This window comes from Phyllobates terribilis, unplaced genomic scaffold, assembly GCF_046119375.1.
Source record: "Phyllobates terribilis strain yellow unplaced genomic scaffold, ASM4611937v1 Scaffold_13__5_contigs__length_258822181, whole genome shotgun sequence".
In the NCBI taxonomy this organism is placed as follows: Eukaryota; Metazoa; Chordata; class Amphibia; order Anura; family Dendrobatidae; genus Phyllobates; species Phyllobates terribilis.
This window is the reverse complement of record NW_027362773.1, coordinates 187,843,283-187,869,682: the sequence shown is the minus strand read 5'-3', so window position 1 is coordinate 187,869,682 and position 26,400 is coordinate 187,843,283. Positions and strand designations below refer to the sequence as shown.

The following is a 26,400-nucleotide window of genomic DNA, read 5'->3' as shown; positions in this document are numbered from 1 at the left end:
CGACCCATGAGGCATGAATACTTTTTCAAGGCACTGTATATGTATTGCACCACAAATATACAAATATATATAATGGGTAATACCATGGAGAAGAATCTCATCATTACCAGATGCATGTAGTGACTGAAGGAGCGGTTGTAGAATAGATGCCCCATATTTGCAGCTGAGATGACACGAGCACACATCTCTAAGTTTAATTGCTTTAATAAGCTCTTAAGCTTAAAAACGCACTGCACAAAAGAAAGATATTCTCATGGGTAGTAAGTGGGTGTAATGTCTGGGCACTCCGCAGTTTATATGCAGAGACTGTGTCCATGTTCTACATGTGAGCAGATGGCACCGCTGCTGGGATTACCGAGAGCAATTATTCCTTTAAGGTGCATCAAGGAACGTGCCTGAGCGAAATACGGAGGAGACAATCTTCCCCATGTTATTTATTGTGGCTTCGCTGTCCGAGCTTGACTCTGAATCGCTGCTTCCTGAATAGGCGCCAAGGCCGGGTAAGATTCCAATACAGATGGAGGCCGGAGGGCAATGGACTCGGGCAACGGTGGTTGAGGAGCTGTCAACAGAGCTGGAGTGGCTCTCTGAAAACACAAAACACCGTAGTATGTATGAAAGATCTGAAATGTAGCCGACACCTAATAAATATACAAGGACCCACTTATACAGCAGTGTTCAAAATAATAGCAGTGTGTTCAAAAACATGAGTTAAGCACACAATCTTTACACTAGTTTTTATTTCCAGGCATTGGGAACATTACACACTGTTTTCTAATTCAAAACATGAAGAGAAATGTATAAAATTATTACCTACTTTACGGAAAATAACAAAAAATGAACATTGGGCTGTTCTATAAAATAGCAGTGTCTGCATTTGTCTTTACAAACTCACAATATGTTCTCTTCTTTTTTTTTAGGATTTAGCATTCCTGTGAATCACTAACCTAATATTTAGTTGTATACCCACAGTTTTTTAGAACTGCTTCACATCTATGTTGCATAGAGTCAACCATCTTCTGGCACCTGTTATTCCAGCCCAGGAGGCTTTGACTACATCCCACAATTTTTGGCATTTGTTGGCTTTGCCTCAGAAACAGCATTTTTGATGTCACCCCACAAGTGTTCTATCGGATTAAGGTCCGGGGATTGGGGTGGCCACTCCATAACCTCAATTTTGCTGGAATGGAACCAAGATTTTGCTCATTTACTGGTGTGTTTAGGGTCGTTGTCTTCTTGAAGCACCCATTTCAAGGGCATATCCTCTTCAGCATAAAGTAACATGACCTCTGCAAGTATTTTAATATATGCAAACTGGTCCATGATCCCTGGTATGTGGTAAATAGGTCCGGCACCATAGTAAGATAAATATGCCCATATCATGATGCTTGCACCACCATGCTTCACTGTCTTCAGACTGTACTGTGGCGTGAATGCAGAGTTTTGGGGTCGTCTGACGAATTGTCTGCAGCCCTTGGACCCAAAAAGAACAATTTCTTTATCGCTTCATTGGGGGACACAGGACCATGGGTGTATGCTGCTGTCGCTAGGAGGTTGACACTAGGCAAAAAAAGAAAATAGCTCCTCCTCTGTAGTATACACCCGCCTACAGGCATTAAGCTCATCAGTTTAAGCTTAGTGTCTGTAGGAGGTAGACCTGGATCCTATCAGATCCAATCTTGTTGTGTTTTATTAATCTTTCTACTTTCTTTTTCAGATACAGCTCTTCAGGGTTAACAGGGAACACTGCATCCCCTGTTACCCCCTTTACACAAGCGACCGAGAGAGCAGTGTGCATTCTCCACATCGCCCACTCTCGGACCCGCTGGGCAGGACTTATCCCCTGTCACTTATAAGTGTCTCAGGGTGATTCCCGGTGGCCAGTCCTTGCCTGTTCCCCACCCCAGCCCCCTCATCGGAGCGGTCTGGGAGGGAGACGGTGGTCCCTGCGGGTGACCTTCCCCCAGATTCTGGGGTCGACAGTCTCCTGCACTGTCCAGGACCGGACAGTGCAGGAAGGAGGAAGAGCCAGGATCCCCCCTTATCCTCGGAGGACCTCCTGGGACCATTCTCAAAGGGAAGAAGAAGAGGAGGTGTCGGGACCTTAGAAAAGGTACAACCTCCCCCTCCTGTGGCATCAGCAGGCCCCTCAGAGCCCTGACATGGCTTCGCTTACAATAGTATAGGCCTCGCCTCCCCCCTCCCCCAAAGGGGCTGTAGATTCCTCAGCGCTCCCTGCCACACGCCTGCTGCAGCCTCCACTTCACATCAGCGGCGAGCGCTTATAATACACAGCGCTTACTTACAGCACTACCCAAGCCACGCCCCTCTACTCTTTCTTCGCATCCCCAGCAGCATGGCGTCCCCGACAGCCTCCCCTCCTTCTTTTTGCCCACGATGCGCGGCAAAGCTGCCCGTCTCGGGGGGGGGGGGGCGTTCCTCTTACCCCCCCTCCAACAATCGCCCTATTAATGGTGATGATCATAATGATGAGTTGGTCACGCCCCCAGCCCTTCCGTGGACCTGTCAGCGGCGGGTCCTTTAGCCCACCCCCTCCTTCCTTCTGCATATCAAAGCCTTGGCACCCCTTGTCACTCAGGGCAGTGCGCTCTGATTTGGCTCCGCCCTTCTAAGCTGGCATCACTGTTTTTGATAACAGCTCGCCACAGCCCCAGCTCCAGATCTTGGACAGGGGACACAGGACAGGGGTCTCAGGACTGCGGCTACACCAGTACCAGGTAGGCTCTGCCCCGCACCCACACCCACACCCACACACACACACATTTCCTACCCTCAGGCTCCCACCTCTACAGTATCCCTGTCAGGCACATATGCCCAGACCCAGGGAGTTCTCTGCCCATCCCTCCCACACAGTCACATACTACGCCTGTGCACTTTGCAGAACTAAGTGGCCCGAAGGTCGGACAACGGCTTTCTGCTCGTCCTGCAAACCTCCCACCATGCTGGCACCCCAAGAACCCCCCACCGCCCAGGAGGAAGGAACGCCCTCTCCTCCGGAGTGGGCTGTTGCTATGTCCCAATCTGTCTCTGACCTCACCAAAGTATCCCAATCTCTGGTTCAGGTCCTAGAACGCTAGCCTATGTTATCCACGGCCACCAGTGCTCCGAACGTTCCCACGGACGATTCGCAGGCACCCCTGCCCCCTCCTCACAAGGGCAGACAGAGTACATTCTCAGAAACGAACTCACGCAAGCTCCTCATCCAGCTCTCCTGTACCAGAGGTCACCCTGGGATCTGATACTGCGTCAGATTCTGATTCGGGATCCGACACGGACCAATATTCCAAAATCCAGGACATGGTTGACAGCCTTATTTCGGCCGTCAACCAGACTCTCCACGTTAAGGAGGACGAGGCCCCGTCTCAGGCCCTCTCCATCTCTTTCAAGAAAATTAAAAGCCTAACACGCACCTTTTCTAACCATGCAGAACTTGACAAGTATCTTTCAAAAACAGTGGGAGCATCCAGAAAAGCGTTTCTCAGGAAAGAAACAGCTAGACATGCTATATCCGTTTAACCATGACCTTGTTGCCAAATGGTCGGAGTCCCCAGCAGTGGATCCTCCTGTCTCTCACAGACGGCTCCTCCCTCAAGGACACTACGGATAGACAGGTGGAGGCTTTGTCTAAGTCAGCCTTCGAGGCTGCTGGCGCCTCCCTTTGTCCTTCCTTTGCATCAACTTGGGTATCAAAATCAGTGTCCGCATGGGCCAAGCAGCTTAGGCAGGGCATCTTAACGGCGGCTTCCCCAGATGATCTGGCTGATCTAGCGGATCAGATCGCCCATGCAGGGATATATCAGCTCACGGCATGCCTCGACGCCGCGGCCTGCTCAGCCCGCGTCTCAAGCAATATTATTGCGATAAGTAGAATTCTTTGGCTGAAGGCTTGGAACGCCGACCCGGCCTCCAAAAAATCTAACTAATCTCCCTTTTCAAGGCTCCAGACTGTTTGGGTCTAGGTTAGACCAAATCATTTCAGATGCCACAGGGGGCAAGAGCACCTCCCTTCCCCAGCCCAAACATCCCTTTCCTAGAAGACGTTCCCTTCAGTTCCGGTCCTTTCGTCAGTTTACCCAACCGGGTTACTCCTCTCAACAGGACCGTACCACAACACAGAGGGCCAGACTTAAGCCATCCTTTAGGCTCACCTGCAACAGGCATGCAAAGGGTCGCTCCACCAAGCCCTTGGGATCCAGATCACGATTCAATAGATTTTCTACAGCATGACGGGTCACCCCCACCTGGGACCTCTCCCAGGGTGGCCGGCCGTTTACTTCTGTTCCAAGACGCTTCGGTCTCGGCGATAGAAGACGCCTGGGTCAAGAAGATTGTGACCTCCGGCTACAAAATCGAATTCAACACCATGCCAGGAACACAATTTCTCAGATCTCGTCCCCCGCAACCACCTTCTCTGCTTCCAGGCTTCCTTCAGGCCATTGCCTCTTTTCGGCGCTCGGGAGTCATAGTACCCGTCCCCTTTCAGGAAAGGTTTTCCGGTTTTTACTCCAATCTCTTCGTTGTTCCAAAAAAGGACGGCTCATTGCATCCGATCCTGGACCTCAAACAGCTAAACCGACGAGTACGCATCAGTCACTTCAGAATGGAGTCCCTCAGGTCGGTAATCGGCTCTATGGAAGCCGAGGAATATCTATGTTCAGTGGATATTCAGGACGCGTATCTCCACATCCCGATCTGCGCATCACATCAGAAGTTCCTTAGTTTTGCCTTCCAGAACGCACATTACCACTTCACTTCCCTCCCCTTCGGGCTTGCCTCCGCCCCAAGGGTTTTCACGAAGGTAATGGCAACGGTCATGGCCATTCTAAGAGCCAGAGGTATTGTAGTTATCCCCTACCTCGACGACCTGTTGATCAAAGGCCCCACGTTCAAGGATTGTCTCCACAGCCTCCAGCTCACCTTAAACACGCTCTGTCGGTTAGGCTGACTGATCAACACAAACAAATCCTCTTTGGTCCCATCTCAACGTTCGACACAACCCTTGCCCGGGTCCTTCTTCCAAGGGGAAAGATAAACTCTCTCCGCCTGGGGATCCACTTTCTCTCCAACCCAAGTCCACACTCCCTTCGGTTATGCATGAGTGTCCTGGGGAAGATGGTGGCTGCTATGGAAGCAGTACCGTTTGCCCAATTCCATACCCGGCCTCTTCAACTAGCCCTTCTGTCAGCATGGGAAAAGAACCCATCGTCTCTGGATCGACGTATCACGTTACCTCGTCAAGTGAGAAGGTCATTGACATGGTGGACTCGCCTCTCTTCCTTCAGACTCGGGAGATCGTTCCTACCGCTTCACTGGCAGGTGGTCACGACCGATGCCAGCCTCATCGGCTGGGGGGGCAGTCTTTCTTCACCACACGTTATAGGGTCGGTGGACTCCCCACAAGGTCTCCCTACCGATCAATATCTTGGAGATAAGGGCAATTTACCTGGCGTTACGTCACTGGCAGGATCTTTTAGCAGGGTTCCCAGTTCGCGTACAATCGGACAATGCCATGGCTGTGGCGTATTTAAACCATCAAGGAAGAACGCTCAGCAAGTCCGTCTTCAAAGAAGTGGCAAGAGTTCTTGTTTGGGCTGAAAAGACGGTTCAGGCAATTTCAGCAGTCCACATTCCGGGGGTTGACAATTGGGCGGCCGACTTCCTCAGTCGGCAGGGCCTTGCCTCAGGAGAATGGTCTCTCCATCCCGAGGTGTTTCAGGAAATTTGCTTACGGTGGGGCACGCCGGACGTCGACCTCATGGCGTCTCGGTTAAACCACAAAGTGCCATCCTTTGTAGCCCGGTCCCACCATCCTCTAGCGATTGCTCAAGACGCGCTAGTAATTCCAGTGGATCCATGGGACCTTAATATGGTCCTAACCGTCCTCCAACAGCCTCCGTTCGAACCCATTCAGGACATCTCAGCCTCTCTTCTCTCCTGGAAAGTGGCCTTTCTGGTGGTTGTTACCTCAATTAGGAGGGTTGCGGAGCTCGCAGCCCTCTCATGTCGGTCGCCCTTTCTGGTCTTTCATCAAGACAAAAGTAGTGCTCAGGCCGGGCCCTTCCTTTCTGCCGAAGGTAGTTTCCTCCTTCCACATCAATGAGGACATTGTTTTGCCTTCTTTCTGCCCAGCTCCGCGGCATCCATTGGAAAAATCTCTGCATAAACTGGATCGGGTCAGAGCTCTACGCGTGTACCTTTCTAGAACGGCTTCCTTTCTGCGTTCGGACGCCCTCTTTGTCATTCCTGAGGGGCGTCGCAAGGGTCTTCTGGCTTCCAAATCAACCATCATCCGTTGGATACGTTCAACCATTTTGGAGGCATATCGCGTTTCAGGCAAACCTCCCCCTCCGGGGGTAAGGGCTCACTCCACCCGGGAAGTGGGGGCCTCTTAGGCGATTCGCCATCAGGCTTCGGCTTCACAAATCTATAAGGCCGCAACCTGGTCTTCTCTACATACCTTTTCAAGGTTTTACAGGGTCCACATTTACTCCTCGGCTGATGGCAGTCTTGGACGGAAGGTTCTGCAGGCTGCAGTTGCCCGCAGTCCGACTTAGTTTGTGGCTATCTTGGTTCTCTCACCCTAGGGACTGCTTTAGGACGTCCCATGGTCCTGTGTCCCCCAATGAAGTGATAAAGAAAGAGGGATTTTTGGTACTCACCGTAAAATCTCTTTCTTGGAGCCTTCATTGGGGGACACAGCATCCTCCCTGAGTTTGGGCATGTGTTCCTCTAGTTGGCCCCGTTGGGCATCCAGTTTGTTTTTCTCTGAGGTGTCCCATTGGGCATTGTATATTTGTTTACGTTATGGTTTCTCCTACTGCTTTACTCACTAACTGATGAGCTTAATGCCTGTAGGCGCGTGTATACTACAGAGGAGGAGCTATTTTCTTTTTTTGCCTAGTGTCAACCTCCTAGCGACATCAGCATACACCCATGGTCGGTGTCCCCCAATGAAGGCTCCAAGAAAGATTTTATGGTGAGTACCAAAAATCCCTCTTTTACTTTCATCAGTCCACAAAATGTTTCTCCATTTCTCTTTGGGCCAGTTGATGTGTTCTTTGGTGAATTGTATCCACTTCAGTGCATGTTTTTTTTTAATTTTTTTAACAGTGGGACTTTGCGGGGACTTCTTGCTAAGAGATTAGCTTCACACAGGCATCTTCTGTCACAGTTCTCACAGGTAACTTGGAGCTGATCACTGGCTGAGTCTTTGCCATTCTGGCTATTCTTCCATCCATTCGAATGGTAGTCGCTCTGGTTTTGCTTTCCATTTTAAAGCATTGGAGATCATTTTAGCTGAACAGCCTATCATTGTCTACACGTCTTTATGCGTTTTACCCTCTCCAATCAACTTTGTTCAGAAGAACAGCGTTCTTTGGTTAAAATGTCTCGAACAACCCATATTTCTCAGGCTTTCAAGGAGAAATGCATGTACAACATGTGCTGGCTTCACAATTATATAAGGGCCACCTGATTCACATCTGTTTAATTACAGAATGATTGACCTCACTAATTGAACCCCACACTGCTATTATTTTGAACACACACCTTACAATTAATTATTCAAATACACAGACTCAAAACCTGCAGATCATGAATGCAGAGTCTGGTGGTTTTCTTACAATTTACTGCACCAACTGGTAAATTGTTTGACATGTGGGAAAATTATTTATACCAAAAACAGTGATTAATGTGATTAGTCATATTAGACTGCTATTACGGAAATTATTCAGACCCATTTACATTTTTCACACTTTGTTCCATTGCAGCCATTTGGTAAATTCTAAAAAGTTCATTTTTTTTCTCATTAAAGTACACTCTGCACCCCATCTTGACTGAAAAAAACAGAAATGAGGAAATTTTTGCAAATTTATTAAAAAAGAAAAATTGAAATATCACATGGTCATAAGTATTCAGACCCTTTGCTCAGTATTGAGTAGAAGCCCCCTTTTAAGCTAGCACATCCATGAGTCTTCTTGGGAATGATACAAGTTTCTCACACCTGGATTTGGGGATCCTCTGCCATTCTTCCTTGCAGATCTTCTCCAGTTCCGTCAGGTTGGATGGTGAACGTTGGTGGACAGCCATTTTCAGGTCTCTCCAGAGATACTCAATTGGGTTTAGGTCAGGGCTCTGGCTGGGCCAGTTAAGAATGGTCACAGAGTTGTTCTGAAGCCACTCCTTTGTTATTTTAGCTGTGTGCTTAGGGTCATTGTCTTGTTGGAAGGTGAACCTTCGGCCAAGTCTGAGGTCCAGAGCACTCTGGAAGAGTTTTTCATCCGGGATATCTCTGTACTTGGCCGCATTCATGTTTCCTTCAATTGCAACCAGTCGTCCTGTCCCTGCAGCTGAAAAACACCCCCATAGCATGATGCTGGCACCACCATGTTTCACTGTTGGGATTGTATTGGGCAGGTGATGAGCAGTGCCTGGTTTTCTCCACACATACCGCTTAGAATTATCACCAAAAAGTTCTATCTTCGTCTCATCAGACCAGAGAAGCTTATTTCTGGGAGTCCTTCATGTGTTTTTGAGCAAACTCTATGCGGGCTTTCATATGTCTTGCACTGAGGAGAGGCTTCCATCGGGCCACTCTGCCATAAAGGTCCGACTGGTGGAGGGCTGCAGTGATAGTTGACTTTGTGGAACTTTCTTCCATCTCCCTACTGCATCTCTGGAGCTCAGCCACAGTGATCTTGAGGTTATTCTTTACCTCTCTCACCAAGGCTCTTCTCCCACGATTGCTCAGTTTGGCTGGATGGCCAGGTCTAGGAAGACTTCTGGTGGTCCCAAACTTCTTCCATTTAAGGATTGTGGAGGCCACTGTGCTCTTAGGAACCTTGAGTAATGCAGAAATTCTTTTGTAACCTTGGCCAGATCTGTACCTTGCCACAATTCTGTCTCTGAGCTCCTTGGGCAGTTCCTTTAAGCTCATGATTCGCATTTGGTCTGATATGCACTGTGAGCTGTGAGGTCTTATATAGACAGGTGTGTGCCTTTCCAAATCAAGTCCTATCAGTTTAATTAAACACAGCTGGACTCCAATGAAGGAGTAGAACCATCTCAAGGAGGATCACAAGGAAATGGACAGAATGTGACTTAAATATGAGTGTCTGAGCAAAGGGTCTGAATACTTATGACCATGTGATATTTCAGTTTGTCTTTTTTAATAAATTTGCAAAAATTTCTACATTGCTGTTTTTTTTTCAGTCAAGATGGGGTGCAGAGTGTACTTTAATGAGAAAAAAAGAACTTTTTAGAATTTACCAAATGGCTGCAGTGAAACAAAATGAAAAATTTAAAGGGGTCTGAATACTTTCCGTACCCACTGTATTTTGAACACTACTGTATGTGGACTACTAAACATCAGATTAATAATACATACCTTTTAACTTTTCATGTTCCTGCTCAACTTTTAATTTCTTTGCACTGGAGCCTTCAGAATTACTGAAAAATAGATATTACACGTAAATATGAGCAAATAAAAAAACAAAAACACTTAAAAGGGTTTGGATAGGGGGATATCATCCTGATTGTCGATGATCCGAACAGATCCCCAAAAAAGGGGTTCTTAATAGTGTGCACCTCCACTACATTCAATCTCTATAAGACTGCCCAAGCCCCGGTCTCAGGCTCGGTGGGAGCCCAGTGATCAAGAAGTTATCCCCTGATTTTATGGGAATAAAAAAACAAAACAAATAAAATCACTGATCAGTTCAGGCTAACCTTCTATGACGAACGGCCCCTGCCAGCAACTTTGACTGAGAAAATTTATTCTTGTTTTCGGGGGGTTTTGACAGCGGCTTCTTCTCGGTCTCCCTCTTCTTATTTTCTGTGGATGTGCTGGCTATAGTCCGTGCATTGTGGGCCAAGACAATTAAGAATATAATAGCTTTTAAAAGTGGAGCCATTATTTAAGAAACAATAGAGGGAAGGTCTTAAGATGCCTGAATTTAGAAATCAGCAAAAAAAGTTGCTTGTGGCAGAATAAAGATATATACATGGTGTATTTCATTAGGCATCTAGACATGTTCATTTCTCATCTCAACCACTTCAAAGCTGCCAAACATGAATGCTGCTTTAAGCCAGACAAATGCTGCATATCTTAAAAGGGTTGATAGTCGGCTACACCCCGCTCACACAGCCAGCTACACCCCGCTCACACAGCCAGCTACACTCCGCTCACACAGCCAGCTACACTCCGCTCACACAGCCAGCTACACTCCGCTCACACAGCCAGCTACACCCCGCTCACACAGCCAGCTACACTCCGCTCACACAGCCAGCTACACCCCGCTCACACAGCCAGCTACACCCCGCTCACACAGCCAGCTACACCCCGCTCACACAGCCAGCTACACTCCGCTCACACAGCCAGCTACACTCCGCTCACACAGCCAGCTACACTCCGCTCACACAGCCAGCTACACTCCGCTCACACAGCCAGCTACACCCCGCTCACACAGCCAGCTACACCCCGCTCACACAGCCAGCTACACCCCGCTCACACAGCCAGCTACACCCCGCTCACACAGCCAGCTACACCCCGCTCACACAGCCAGCTACATACCGCATCGACATTGGCATGATATGAGCTATGTACAGGGCGGATTACAGTGACCCCGTACATTGCTTATTGGCCGCTGTCTAGTGCGGCTGTTTATCTCCCATTCAAGCGAATGTCACTTTCTCAACAGTTCATTTCTGAAAGGATATTCTAAACTCCATTAATTCTTTTCGTTCTTCATCTCTCCTTTGCTTCTCCAGCAACTCCTGTTTCCTCGAAACTTCGCTAAGAAAGTTTGATTCATCTTCTTCCAAACCTCGGACCATATTTTCTACAAAAAAACAATACAAGGACAAGCTAAGAATTGTTTTAAAGGGTTGTCCTTTATTTTATATGGAAAAATAAATTCCATTTTTTTCCACGCCGCCTGCCAGATTTAGCTGACCATGGGGGAGGCAATACAGAGTGCTTTGATCTGGAAGAGGAGTATATATATATATATATATATATATATATATATATATATATATATATATATATATATATATATATATATATATATATATATATATATATATATATATATATATATATATATATATATATATATATATATATACATACACACACACTCGTAGTACTGTGCAGCAGGGAACTTGTGCACAGGTACCGTGAGTCACTGCCTTCCCAGGGCCTGCGCTAAAGTTCCCTGCTGCACAACACTACACTGACGGCAGGGAGAAGAGCGCCGTCCATACAGAGGAAACAGTGCAGGCGTGGGATTCGGCCGGGAACTGCACGTCACAGGACCCTGTGCAGGGGAGGTGGGGTGAGTATGGAAATAGGGCTAGTAGGTGGGGATTTCTTGGCATTCGAGGGACACGGAGCTTAGCTTTTTTAATTAAATTATTTCTGCTATTACACAGCAACCAGACCGCTAATATGGGCCATACAGGTAAGTATAGATTCACATTTCTATCACCTGTATGCCAATATTAGCGGTCTGATAGGTCCCAGGGGGGTGACAGATTCCCTTTAATATTTACAATATTGTCTCACATCTCTCTCTTAAGAATGCTGGATAGTTTTTAAAGTTTGATGGGCGGAGGTCCCGACCACTTGCTAAAACTAAAAGCGGTCCACGTGCTGAGCTGCAGCTCCATCACCAACTTGACAGTCCTACTGTAACCAGACAGGTCTATGTACAAGAAGAGCAGGAGATGGAAAAGATTCTTACTGAATTTTAACTTTTCCTCAAATTCTTGTTGTTTCTTTTCTTTCTGTTCCTGTAGTTTTTCATATAAAGACCGTGGGTCATAAACTTCCTCTGGGCACTCTGGTATCAATAATTAAAAAAAAAAAAAAAAAAAGAAGTCAGTGTAAGTCACATACAAAATTATATATACAGACAAATGTAAAAAAAAAAAGTATATTAAATATTCTCTGATAATATACATAGATCATCCGCAAATCACTATGTCTAAAAATGATGGTATCTTTAACCCTGAAAAATCCCGACAGATCTGTACACTAGGTTTCTCAATTCTGACTAACTTCTTGTTCACTGCCTGTTGTGAAGTGGAATTCGTCTCTAGCAGCAAAGACGGATTGAGAGTGGGGTTGGATCTCTGTCTCTCCTGCCTTGCCCTCCCCTCGTGCCTTGGTCTCCTGCCTTGCTCTCCCCTCCAGCCTTGCTCTCCCCTCCTGCCTGTCAAGTTTCACACAAGCAAAACAGAGGCAGGCTCATGCAGCTCATTGGACAGTGCTGCGTGTAATGTATGCTCTGAAATAAGGGGATGGAAGTTCCAGTACCTATAGCGCTGGCAGAATTCTGATGAACAGATATCACCAGGATCAGCCCTTTTTACAGTGCTATCTCCTAACTGCAGCACCATACTTAGGACACCATACAGCAAAGCTGAACACAGAGGTTCTCTCATCAAGATACATAGATGTCATGGTCGACTATTGATTTTACTAGCTCTGTGTAAGCAATGGGCATGCTAGCTAACAAATGGGGGGGGGGGAGGGTTTTTTCTTTTTAATTTCTCATTATAAAAATGTACATTTATTTTCATCCCCATATAAAGCAAGAATCAGTTATTCTTCCGGTACCTTCTGGGTCTTCCGCCTTCCGCACTTTTTCCCATTCTTCCTGCCTTTTCTTCCGTCTTTCCTCTATTTCGGATTCTGTCACAAACCTTTTGTTCATAACCAGCTCCCCTTCATGTCCGTCCATTCTGAGCCCCTGCAAAAAAACATAAACCGGTATTTTTTTTTTTTATGCTCTTTCCCATTTTTTATGCAAACTTTATAGAGCTGTTTTTTTAAATGCTTTTTAGTGTAGAAATGTAGGGATTTTGCACTTAAAAATGGCATTGCAATTCATAGAATTGGCACTAGCATCCAATCCACCAGCTGAAGTTCCGATAAGAGGGATAAGTGTTTTTTTTTCCCCTCTTCTTTACATCTACGATACACAGATTGAAAGGGTCCAACAATGTTTTCCACAGAGAATAAATATGCCGCCATATAGTGCTCATCATGTAATATGGATGCCAACAGCGTCCCTAAATGCACAGAGGACATGAGTTTTCATGAATTCCCATCCACTTTCCTTGAAATGTTAAATGCCAATTTATTGCACAAAAAAAGGAGATTTTTGTGTACTCACCGTAAAATCTCTTTCTCTTAGCCTCTAATTGGGGGACACAGGACCATGGGTGTAATGCTGCTGTCCACTAGGAGGCGACACTATGCATAATCTGAAAAAGATTAACCGTGGCTCTTCCTCTGCAGTATACACCCCTGGACGGCGTCAGCCTTCTCCAGTTTTGTGCCAAAGCATTAGGAGGAACGTAACATGGATAAGATAACCATGCCTATAAGAAGGCCACTATGTACGAGCTCAAGAAAAAAACAATATGAGAACTCAACATAACGGCCCGGAAAGGGCAACAGGGTGGGAGCTGTGTCCCCCAATTAGAGGCTAAGAGAAAGAGATTTTACGGTGAGTACACAAAAATCTCCTTTACTCTGTCGCCTCATTGGGGGACACAGGACGATGGGACGTCCCAAAGCAGTCCCTGGGTGGGAAGCAATGGACAAATATTGTGTAGACAAGCCCCTATAATTGGGGCACTGCCGCCTGCAGAACACGTCTACCCAGGTTCGCGTCTGCTGAGGACTGGGCATGAACCCTGTAGTGTTTGGTAAATGTGTGTAGACTAGTCCAGGTGGCTGCCTTACACACTTGTGCCGAGGCCTGGTGCCGAATGGCCCAGGAGGCCCCTACCGCATGTGTAGAGTGTGCCGTAATACCTACTGGAAGAGGAGAATTTTTGAGGCGGTAGGCCTCTTGTATGGTGGATTTGATCCACCTGGCAAGGGTAGCTTTGGAAGCTGGTAAACCCTTGCGGCCGCCTTCCAGAAGAAAGAAAAGAGAATCAGACTTCTGGAAGGGGGCAGTCCTAGACACATAGATACTCAATGCCCTGACAAGGTCAAGCGTATGCAGAGCCTTCTCCACTCTATGAACCGGGACCAGACAGAGGGATGGCAGTGAAATTTCCTCACTGAGGTGGAAGTTGGACACAACCTTCGGAAGGAAGGATGGGACTGTACGGAGAACTACCTTGTCCTGGTAAAAAGCCAGGAAGGGTCGTCTGAAGGAGAGTGCCGTCAGTTCAGACACCCTGCATAGCGAGGTGATTGCCAGCAGGAAAACCACTTTCTGGGATAGAAGGCGGAGTGGGACTTCCGTAAGGGGTTCAAAAGGTGTTTCCTGCAATGCTGTCAGCACCAGGTTGAGGTCCCAAGTTTCTAGTGGTCGTCTATAGGGGGGAACCAATCGGGAAACCCCCTGAAGAAATGTCCTTACTTGCGGCTTGTTAGCAATGCACCTCTAAAAAAGCACTGAGTGAGCTGACACCTGGCTCTTAAGGGAGGCCAGGGACAGTCTGGCCTCCAGACCCGATTGGAGAAACCCAAGTACCCTGGGGAGGGAATAAGGGAATGGGGTCTGGCCACGAGATTCACACCAGGTAAAGGCTTTCCAGGTACGGTAATAAATCTTAAAGGTTGGCTTCCGTGCCCTGATCATGGTTCCAATAACGTCCGGCGAGAACCCTGACTAGGTTAGAACCCAGGTCTCAATGGCCACGCCGTCAAATTGAGGGCCCCTGAGTTCTGGTGGTAGAACGGGCCTTGTGACAGAAGATCCGGGCGGTCGGGGAGACGCCAGGGGACGTCTGCTGTGAGCTGTACGATGTCGGCGTACCATGTACGATTGGGCCAGTCCGATGCGATTAGGATGGTTGGAACTCCCCATTACTTGATCTTCCTCACCACTCTGGATATCAGGGGGGAGAGGTGGAAAAATGTACAGGAGCTGGAACTGGGTCCAGTCCTGAACCAGGGCGTCTGCTCCTAGCGCCCGCGGGTCGTGTGTTCTGGCCATGAAGTTGGAGACCTTGGCATTGAAGTGGGATGCCATTAGGTCCACGTCCGGAGTCCCCCAGCGATGGCAGATCTGGCGAAAACTTCGGGATGGAGAGACCACTCTCCCGAGTCCATTCCTTGCCGGCTGAGGAAGTCTGCTTCCCAGTTGTCCACACCCGTAATGTGGACCGCAGAGAGAACCGACCTGTGTCTTCCGCCCAGTGGAGAATGTGTGTCACTTCTCACATCGCCTGGGCACTGCGGGTCCCCCCTTGGTGATTCACATATGCCACAGCTGTGGCATTGTCTGACTGTGAGAGGCTGCCAGTAAGTGACGGAAGGCTCTCAATGCCAGGAGGATGGCACGAATTTCCAAGATGTTGATGGGCATGGCCGCTTCAACTGGGAACCACTTGCCCTGTGCTCTGTGGTGTAGGTGCACCGCACCCAACCTGTCAGGCTCGCGTCGGTGGTCAGAACCTTCCACTTGACCCGTGAGAAAGGATTTCCCCTTTGTTAGTGAGGTTGGCTTGAGCCACCAGTGCAGGGACCTCCTGGTTGACGACGTCAGCTGGAACTCCCTGTCGAGAGAAAAAGGGTTCCTGTCCCATGACTTGAGGGTGGCTAGTTGGAGAGGCCTGAGGTGAAGCTGGGCAAATGGAACCGCTTCTATTGCTGCCACCATCCTGCCAAGGACTCTCATGGCAAACTGGAGAGATCGAGGGGATTTGCTGAGGAGGGTGCGAACTCCTAGACGGAGAGGCAGTGCCTTGTCCTTGGGAAGGAGCACTAGACCCCTGAAGGTGTTGAATAGCATTCCCAGGAAGGTCAGAGACTGACTCGGGATTGGTGATGACTTTTGTAGGTTGACTAACCAGCCCAGGCGACTCAGAGTGTCGATTGTGATTGAGACGCTGAGCTCGCAGTCCTTGAAGGTGGGAGCCTTGATAAGGAGATCGTCCAGGTATGGAACGACTACTATGCCTCTGGAGTGCAGGACGTCCATGGTGGCTGCCATGACTTTGGTAAACACTCTGGGAGCCGTGGCGAGTCCAAACGGGAGAGCCACGAACTGGTAGTGGTCCTGGTCGATTGCGAACCTGAGAAATCTCTGATGGGCGGGTGCAATTGGTATATGCAGGTATGCGTCTTGTATGTCTATGGAGGCGAGAAATTCTCCCTTCTCCATGGATGCAATGATGGACCGAAGGGACTCCATGCGGAAGTGACATACCCATACATATTTGTTGAGCAGTTTTAGGTCCAGTATGGGCCGTATGCCGCCTCCTTTTTTGGGGACTATGAATAAATTGGAGTAGAACCCTCGGAAGCGCTCGGCCGGGGGACCGGTACTATGACTCCTGCTTGAAGAAGCGAGGAGACCGCTTGGCGGAAGGCACGAGCCTTGGCTGGCGGTTTTGGGGGAACAAAAAGAAAGAGTCTGTTTGTGGGTTGGAAGTGAACTCTATCTTGTATACCGAAGACACTAGTTCCCTGACCCACCTGTCTTCGGTAATAGGCAGCCAGACTTGATGAAAGAACAAAAGACGGCCACCTACAGGTGGAGCATCTTCCGGAGTCCGTGAGTCATGGGGGGAGGGGGGGCTGAGATTTTCCTCCTTTGAACTTTGACTGGCCTGCTTTTGACTGCCACGTCTTGTCCAACTTTTGCGTCGACCGCGAGTTGTCTCTGCGTGGGGCGCGGTTGCTATTTTGTGCTGGAAGCGAGACGGACAAGCCCGAAGAGTTCCGAAAGGATCGGAATCGAGTTTGGTTACGCTTCTTGTAAGTGCGTTTGGGCTTCAATTGGGGGAGAGAGGTACTCTTACCCCCGGTGGCGTTGGATATCATCGTGTCCAACTGTTCACCAAAAAGGTCGACCACTGAGGTACGGGAGGTGCGTGAGGGACTTCAATGAGGCTGCGTCTGCTTTCCATTCCCGCAGCCAGAGGATACGCCGAATCGTGATGGCGTTTGATGCTATCCCCGCAGCACCCCTTACAGAATCCATAGCTGCATGAAGCATGTAATCTGCTACAACTGCTATTTGAACCGCTTGGTCCGACAGCTCAGGAGCAGGTACTGGGAGGCCAGCTTGTAAATTTTGGGCCCAAGCCAGGATGGCCTTGGCAGCCCAAACTGAAGCGAACGCGGGAGCCAGGGAGGCCCCTGCGGCCTCGAAAATTGAACGAGCCATGCGTTCCACCTGCCGGTCTGCGGTGTCCCTAAGGGTTGAGATATCTGGCAGTGAAAGGAGTGACTGTGCTGCTAGCCTAGAGACTGGGGGATCCACTTCGGGTGGATCTGTCCATTCCTTGGTGACCTCCTGTGGGAAGGGGTACCGCGCCTCCAGATATTTGCGATTGGTAAACTTCTTCTCAGGCTGTGAGAACTGCTTTTTAAGGATCGACTTAAACTCTGGGTGGTCAAAGAAGACCTTAGGCGGCTTCAGAACTCCTTCAAAGGAAATCTTGTGTTGCGGTGCCTCCGGGGGCGGATTACAAATGTCCAGCACCCGATGGATGGACGAGATTACGTCCTCAACTAGCGCTGTATTGCTAGGGGGGATTGGGATCAGGGACCCTTCAGTTTCCTTGTCTGAGTCGGAATCACAAATGCCTTCCGAATCCTGTGTATTGCTAAGGCGACTCCTGCTGGGTGATTCTCTGGTCGGGGATTTCTGTGGAGATCTGCATTGTCTGTCCCTGGTAGGGGACGGTCTAGATGACCTGGAACTACGGTGTCTCTCCCTAGAAGGGGATGACCATGTGCTATGGGATGATGCAGATGAAGATGACCTGTGGGTCCGCTTGCGTCCTGACCTAGACGTGGATGTGCCTGGGTCGTCATGTCACTGAGTCGAGCTTTCCCTTTGCTGGGTAGCGTTCATAGTCGAGGCATGACTCTGCAGAGCCTGAAGCAATGTAGAGGTTAGGTTATCTATAGACTGCATCATAGATTGTGACATCTGAGTGACCCATTACGGCGTGGCATTGGACACCGAAGCATTGGCAGGGGCTTCTTGGGGCTCTGGCACAGTAGTCTGGGTGCAGTCCTGGCAGTGCGGGTACGTGCTGCCACTGGGGAGAGTATTACTGCAGGCTGTACAGAGTGCATAATAGCAGTCCTGCCTGGTTCTCTTGGACCTTGAGCCCGGTATAGTGCACTGGGGTGGCTATGCAGAGGGCCCTACAGGGGTGGCTATGCAGAGGAGCCTATAAGGAATAATGGATTCACAGCCGAGGAAGAACTCCAGCTGTGATCTTATCCCCCAGTGTGTCCCTGGGTCCAGCGCGGAAGATCCACAGTCCTGTGCCCCCCCGGAGACTGGCTGGCCTGGTCTGTGGCCGACCGGTAGCTGCAGGGTTAATCCCTTATCCTGCAGCAGATAATGGCCGCCGGAGTAAGGTTAAGAAAGAAGGGGGGCGGAGAGCTGAAAAGGGCGGCAGAGCTGTGTGAAATCGCGCCCTTTCAGTCTCGATCCGCCCCCTCTATGACACTGTAGAGTGTCATATTTGTCATCCAGGGGTCGGGCCGGGGGGTGGAGAGGAGGTGGCGGCTTCGGCTAGGCCGAAGCCGCGGCTTAAATTAGATGCCCGATGCCCAAAGGGGCTCCAGGCCGGCGCGGAAGTCCGGGAGGGGGCCGGATCTGAACCGGACCCCCCCGGATTTAAAGGTAGGATAGCGGTGGGGTAAAAGCGGAAGGAGGGGCCCTGTGAAGAGTCCCCCTGAGGCACCATAGAGTTGGTGCTGCCGCAGAGACAGGGCACAGGGAGGCCTGTGCCTCTGTTGTCATGCCTGCCTGCACTCCCCCCGGCCCCAACAGGAGCCCGCAGCAGGGCTGGGATCCCTGGATTCAGGCGCAGTGTGCTGGCTGCTGGGAGCTGCAGAGTGCTGCCTGTACAGGCCCTACCTGAGGCGTTTCAACCTAATACCCCCAGAGGGGGATTAGGGAGGTGCTGCTGTCACCATCAGGGGGCTATATCCTCACCTCGACCTCAACCCAGAAACCAAAAGGAATTGGGGAATGAGGGGGGTCTCGACTTCGAACCAGCACCCGAGGGGCTGGGGAAGGAGCGACATGGGGAATAGCCATCTCGACTTCAGCTGTGCACCCTGTAATAAGGGGCCGAGGAAGGAGCCATGCCGGGAGTCTCGCAGAGACCCACTTTTCTTCATCTGTAATCCCGTCGATGAAAACGGAGTAAAAGTTTTAGGTGTGCCTCCTATGCGACACTAAGCAAAAACTGAAGAAGGCTGACGCCGTCCAGGGGTGTATACTGCAGAGGAGGAGCCACGGTTAATCTTTTTCAGATTATGCATAGTGTCGCCTCCTAGTGGACAGCAGCATAGCACCCATGGTCCTGTGTCCCCCAATGAGGCGACAGAGTAAACAGCATTAAAGCTACGTGTGAACACGGCCTCATAGGTATATATGGAACTGTTGAGTTTGGATCAGGAGACGTGCAGCTGAGTTTGGACTGAGTACTGCGGACTGTGAATGCCAGAAGAGTAAAACTGTCCTAAAGTCACCTTTTGAGATGAAGCCCCTAAAAATTTCTAATGCAAGCAATTCCCTTCATAAGTCCCATGCTTAGTGACAGGACGTCCCCCTGTGTGCAATTTAAGTGTCACATGTCTGTCAGTATATACACTTTACCTTATCTGAAAGGCCACAGAGGCTGCAACACCATTAAACAAGAGGCACCACTAACCAAACAACACCATGAAGACCGAGGAGATCTCCAAACACCACCATGAAGACCGAGGAGATCTCCAAACAAGTCAGGGACAAAGCTGTTGAGAAGTACAAGTCAGGGTTGGGTTGTAGAGAAATCTCCCAATCTCTGATGATCCTCGGAGCACAATCAAATCCATTATCATCAAATGGAAAGAAAATGGTACCACAACAAACCTGCCAAGAGAGGGCGCCCAACAAAACTCTCAGCCCGGGCCATTAATCAGAGAGGCAGCACAGAGACCAAAGGTAACCCTGAAGGAGCTGCAGAGTTCCCAGAGACTGGAGTATCTGTCCATACAACCACGATAAACATTACACTCCATAGAGGTGGCCTTTATGGAAGAGTGGGCAAAAAAAAAAAAAAAAAACTTCCACACAAAAATTGTAAGGCTCATTTTGAGTTTGCCAAAAGACTTGATGGAGAGTCCCCAAATGTATGGAGGAAGCTGCTGTGGTCAGATGAGACCAAAATTGAACTTTTTGGCCACTAAGGTAAACGCTATGTCTGGCGCCAAACCAACACAGCTGATCACCATAAGAACACCATCCCCAAAGTGAAACATGGTGGTGGCAGCATCATGCTGTGGGAATGTTTTTCGGTAGCAGAGACAGGAAAAATCATCAGAGTCGAGGGGAAGATGGATGGTGCGAAATATAGGGATATTCTTGAGCAAAACATGTTTCAGTTTGTCAGTGATTTGAGACTGGGACAGAGGTTCACCTTCCAACAAGACAATGACCCAAAGCATACTGCTATAGCAACACTCGATTGGTTTAAGAGGAAACGTATAAATGTTTTGGAGTGGCCTAGTCAAAGCACAGACCTTAATCCTATTGAGAATCTGTGGTCAGACTTGAAGATTGCTGTTCACCAGAGGAAACCATCTAACTTGAAGGAGCTGGAGCAGTTTTGCGTTGAAAAATGGGCAAAAATCGCTATGGCCAGATGTGGAAAGCTCATAGAGACTTATTCAAAGTGACTTGCAGCTGTAATTCCTACAAAAGGAGGCTTTAGAAAGTACTGACTTTAGGAGGGTGAATAGTTATACACATGCCAATTTTTAGTTATTTGATCCCATAAATTTAAATTTATTACTATATTCTTCTCACTTCACCAACTTAGACTACTTAGTGCTGATGTATCACACACAAGTCGGATTACAAAAATATTTAAACAGGTTGTAATGAAACAAAACAGGTAAAAAGCAGGTGGTGTGCGTGGGGGGTGGTGAATACTTTTGCAAGCCACTGTATAATGGTAATCTGCAGGTAAATTGCGTTGGATCATATCTTCCTGCCTTACTAGAGCAACAGCTATAGGGAGAAAATGAAGCTTTAGTCTACCTGTAGCTGCTCACTTCCAGTCATCGGGGCCGTGCAAGGGGCTGCAACAGTCATTGGTCACTATATTGGTTACTGTAGGTAAATAGTGTTTCTGGATGTGACAGCTACTCTTTAAATGTGATGAGCTCGATCCCACAGGTCTCCATATTTCACAGCTACATTAGTTTCTTAGGGTCATACTATTATGCTGATGTATGGAGCAAGCCAGCGACACACATGGCGGGTGCCGACTTGTTTTATATGTCTGGTGTGAGAGATATGATTTTAACTCTATAAGAAGTCTCGCAATTAGCCAAGAGCTTGCAATCTAACAAGTTGCCTTCACGTGGTCCCTTTTAGCAGCTGACCCTCTCCTTTGGAAACAGGTAATTAAGGAAAATCCTAATGGCTATCAGATGTGAGGCCAGTCTTAGCCGGACACACAAGAATGCAGAGAAGGGCAGACTTACGAGGTCTCGGTAGAGATAAAAGCATCAGTGAACAGAAAACGTAAAATGCCTTTGTCTACTTTAATACAAATTATGAAGTGTGGTTTTATGAACTGCGTCGATATACACTGCTCAAAAAAATAAAGGGAACACTTAAACAACAGAATATAACTCCGAGTAAATCAAACTTCTGTGAAATCAAACTGTCCACTTAAGAAGCAACACTGATTGACAATCAATTTCACATGCTGTTGGGCAAATGGAATAGATGGAAATTATTGGCAATTATCAAGACACCCTCAATAAAGGAGTGGTTCTGCAGGTGGGGACCACAGACCACATCTCAGTACCAATGCTTTCTGGCTGATGTTTTGGTCACTTTTGAATGTTGGTTGTGCTTTCACACTCGTGGTAGCATGAGACGGACTCTACAACCCACAGAAGTTGCTCAGGTAGTGCAGCTCATCCAGGATGGGACAACAAAGAGAGCTGTGCCAAGAAGGTTTGCTGTTGTTACGCTCGCGCCCGGACTGACTGACGTGAGCGTGATTAGTGATTCCACTGGACCATGAACCGAGGAGTGCCTGGAGGGGCGTAACTAAGTATCAACCCGGTCGCACGGCGGCTCAGTCGACTCCGTGAACCAGGAAGGAACCGAGCAGAGGGACCAAGTGCTACTCCAGGTCAGACCCCGGTCACAGCTGTTGACCCACACCGGGGAATGCAGGAACAGGCAGGTTAGACTGGCATATTGACAGGTGGGTACTGGCAGGCACGGCTGGTATGCAGACAGGTGGGCACTGGCAGGCACGGCTGGCATGCAGACAGGTGGGCAGAGGCAGGCACGGCTGGCATGCAGACAGGTGGGCAGAGGCAGGTAGGAACGTAGGCAAGATAGGGACCAGTACAGACTGGGATACAGGAATGGAGCCACAGGTGCGGTGGACAAGCGGAGCAGAGCAAAACCCGCAGGTGCGGTAGACAAGCGGAGCAGAGCAAAACCCGCAGGTACGGTGAACAAGCAGAGCAGAGCAAAGCCGCAGGTGCGGTAGACAAGCAGAGCAGAGCAAAACCCGCAGATGCGGTGAACAAGCAGCACAGAGCAAAACCGCAGGTGTGATAAACAAGCAGAGCAGAGCAAAACCGCAGGTGTGATAAACAAGCAGAGCAGAGCAAAACCCGCAGATGCGGTGAACAAGCAGAGCAAAGCAAAACCGCAGATGCGGTGAACAAGCAGAGCAAAGCAAAACCTCAGATGCGGTGAACAAGCAGAGCAAAGCAAAACCGCAGATGCGGTGAACAAGCAGAGCAAAGCAAAACTGCAGATGCGGTGAACAAGCAGAGCAAAACTGCAGATGCGGTGAACAAGCAGAGCAAAACTGCAGATGCGGTGAACAAGCAGAGCAAAACTGCAGATGCGGTGAACAAGCAGAGCAAAGCAAAACTGCAGGTGCGGTAAACAAGCAGAGCAAAGCAAAACCGCAGGTGCGGTTAACAAGCAGAGCAAAGCAAAACCCGCAGATGCGGTAGACAGGACAGGGCTCTGTTCACATGGAACAGACTGGAAAACACAAGAAGATAGCTGGAACACAGAATGAGAAGAACCAGATACACACAAGGTACTTGCAATGAAGTAGCGAGTGGACACAAAACTCACAAACAGAAGTACAGAGACAACAAGTTGGAGTTAGGTGCAGGTTCAGATACTGCAGGAAAAGGGGAAGGTACAGACATAGAGACAAACAGGTAACGGGCTAGGACACTGTTCAGACAGGATCTGAACCAGGAACAAGATACAGGACCGAGCCTGGGAACTCAGCCCCCAGGGTGGCGGAAACTGACTAGAAGTCACAGGTACAGGTAACAGGCCTGGGTATACAGCCCCCAGGGTGGCAGAAACAGACTAGATACAGGACAGGACCTGGCAACTCAGTTGCAAGGAACACACAGATGGAAAGTGTTGCTGAGGCACCTCCTACTGGGTGGAGGGGGTTTAAGTATCCTGTGACTCACAGCAATAGGCTGGGGACGCATTAGGACTGCGTACACTGTAGCTTTAAGAATCAAGAAGTAACAGCGCCGCCGCCCTAAGCCAGCAGACAAGAGACATACAAACAGCAGGTACTGGAGCAAAGTGTGCAGCCTGGCCTGATAGGTAAGATTGCGGTCTTGCATGGTGAGAGGTGGTAAGCCATGCAAGCACGCCGCCAGGGATGTTACAGCTGTATCTGTCAGCGTAGTGTCCAGAGGCTGGAGGCCCTACCAGGAGACGTACCCAGCAGCAGGACCGCTACCTCCGCCTTTGTGCAAGAAGGAACAGGAGGAGCACTGCCAGAGCCCTGCAAAATGACCTCCAGCAGGCCACAAATGTGCATGTGTCTGCACAAACGGTTAGAAACCGACTCCAGGAGGATGGTATGAGTGCCCGACGTCCACAGATGGGGGTTGTGCTCACAGCCCAACACCGTGCGGACGCTTGGCATTTGCCACAGAACAACAGGATTGGCAAAGTCGCCACTGGCGCCCTGTGCTCTTCACGGATGAAAGCAGGTTCACACTGAGCACATATGACAGACGTGACAGAGTCTGGAGACGCCGTGGAGAGCGATCTGCAGCCGGCAACATCCTTCAGCATGACTGGTTTGGCAGTGGGTCAGTAATGGTGTGGGGTAGCATTTCTTTGGAGGGCCGCACAGCCCTCCATGTGCTCGCCAGAGGTAGCCTGTCTGTCATTAGGTACCGAGATGAGATCCTCAGACCCCTTGTGAGACCATATGCTGGTGCAGTTGGCCCTGGGTTCCTCCTAATGTAGGACAATGCCAGACCTCATGTGGCTGGAGTGTGTCAGCAGTTCCTGTAAGATGAAGGCATTGAAGCTATGGACTGGCCTGCCCGTTCCCCAGACCTGAATCCGATTGAGCACATCTGGGACATCAGGTCTCGCTCCATCCACCAACGTCACGTTGCACCAGACTGTCCAGGAGTTGGTGGAGATCCCACAGGAGACCATCCGCAATCTCATCAGGAGCATGCCCAGGCGTTGTAGGGAGGTCATACAGGCACGTGGAGGCCACACACAATACTGAGCCTAATTTTGACTTGTTTTAAGGACATTACATCAAAGTTGGATCAGCCTGTAGTGTGTTTTTCCACTTTAATTTTGGGGGTGACTCCAAATCCAGGCCTCCATTGGTTAATAAATTTGATTTCCATTGATGATTTTTGTGTGATTTTGTTTTCAGCACATTCAACTTTGTATGGAACAAAGTATTCAATGAGAATATTTCATTCATTCAGATCTAGGATGTGTTATTTGAGTGTTCCCTTTATTTTTTTGAGCAGTGTATACATATATAGGAAAGTCATATTTTCGGAAACATGATAAAAAAGGCGAATGCAAAGCATTATTTTGCGTCTCTGGGTAATGGCCGGGCTTCCGCCAAATGGATATTAGCCAGATAGATGACAATATCTATGAACAGATACAATAGTGACAGTAAAGATGGCAGTAATATCTTCCGCCTGAGACCTTCAGGGGCGAAGATATCGTAAAAGTTGGGAATCTCAATTTTTTTAAGGCTAAGACACATCCTATAGTTCTCTGAAGTCTAGCTTTGTTATGAGTCACCAGAGGGGAGGTATGTGGGTGTAACTTGTGTTAATAAAAGGCAAATACTTTGTTCAATGCCAGGAAGATACACTGTAGGATTGATCCACATTCCGTGGGAGTTCTTCCATCCATAAATCTGAGCCATTTCCGTGACCAGATTTAGTAAGTTTCTTTCGTTATTCCTTTTTATTTTATGTAACTGTATATATCGTATTGTTTTGCCCCCTTTGTATATTTTTACAAACACTGCCTACTTTTTGGATTAAATATAAAATTGAATAGCTCCATTCCTCTTGCTCTGTAAACCTCACCCGTGAAGCCACGCGCTACCTGTAATGGACGTCCAATCGGCCTATATAAATGATTGGTGGTGGCAGCTAGTAGTTCTTTTGTTATTGTGGAGCTGGCAGAAATCATATAGGGGTGTGTGTGTATATATATATATATATATATATATATATATATATATATATATATATATATATATTCCAGGCGTTGCAATCGGTGGTGTATATACCATACGCTCACTACGAGTTCCCCAATAACCGGCCCAGTAGTGGAAACAGTCGCAGCCTCGTCCATCGCTCATCAGTCAATGACAAAGTGACAGTGACAAAGTGTTAACAGTGGTGGGATCTGCGAGACCCCCCGCCTGTGTACCCTTGACAGCAGGTTTCTGCCTTCATAAGCAGTGATCAGAGCCATCTCTGATCACTGCTGTTTAACCACTTAACGAAACCCCCAAAACACATTGGCGGAATTGCGTGTATTTTTATTTTTCACCATTTCACTGCACTTGGGATTTCTTTCCGCCATTTTCCAGCACAGGAAACCCTATAGATCAAAACTACAACTGACCCAGCAAAAAATAAAACAAAATAAACAATCCCTGGACGGAAAAATAATAATAATAAAAAAAGTTACGGCTCTTCGAAGAAAAAGATGAGAAAACGAAAACGGAAAATTGCCCGGTCGTTAAGGGGTTAAACAAACTTTTCCAAGCTTGACATACTGGGACTTGTAGTTCTACATCAGCAGCCAGTGTTACATAACAGCACAGTAGACAACAAATAGCTACTAAACCACCCCCCCCCCAGCCCTGCTGTGACCCCTGTAGCCCCCCACACCCTGCAGACACCCCCTTTCTTACCGAAGCCTTTCTCTGCACTGCTCACTCTCCAGTACAAGCTACAGTATATCCGATAGCGCTTCTAGCCAATCAGCACCAGCCTTACTACATAGCACCGACCAATAACATCTTTCCTGACGTCACCTGACAACCAATCCAAGCTTGCCTATCTGCAGACTC

At 48.5% G+C, this 26,400-nt stretch overlaps 1 protein-coding gene across 1 annotated transcript; it reads right to left on the bottom strand.

Annotated features, from left to right (window-relative positions):
- Window positions 1–188: 188 nt before the first annotated feature.
- On the bottom strand, window positions 189–26,355 carry PSME3IP1 (proteasome activator subunit 3 interacting protein 1). The gene is made up of 7 exons (XM_073659112.1): window positions 26,242–26,355; window positions 12,644–12,776; window positions 11,766–11,864; window positions 10,738–10,859; window positions 9,748–9,884; window positions 9,407–9,468; window positions 189–587 (listed from the first exon to the last, which is right to left on the bottom strand). The coding sequence occupies exons 2-7, from the start codon at window positions 12,765–12,767 to the stop codon at window positions 373–375; spliced, it is 759 nt and encodes a 252-aa protein (XP_073515213.1). The 5' UTR covers window positions 12,768–12,776; window positions 26,242–26,355; the 3' UTR covers window positions 189–372.
- Window positions 26,356–26,400: the final 45 nt, after the last annotated feature.

Coding starts and splice junctions, on each gene's coding strand:
- PSME3IP1 (XM_073659112.1), bottom strand. CDS start 12,767: ATGGACGGACATGAAGGGGAGCTGGTTATGAACAAAAGGTTTGTGACA. Junction 9,885..10,737: donor AAGAATTAATGGAGTTTAGA/ATATCCTTTCAG, acceptor GTCTTGGCCCAC/AATGCACGGACTATAGCCAG. Junction 9,469..9,747: donor GGGGCCGTTCGTCATAGAAG/GTTAGCCTGAAC, acceptor TCTATTTTTCAG/TAATTCTGAAGGCTCCAGTG.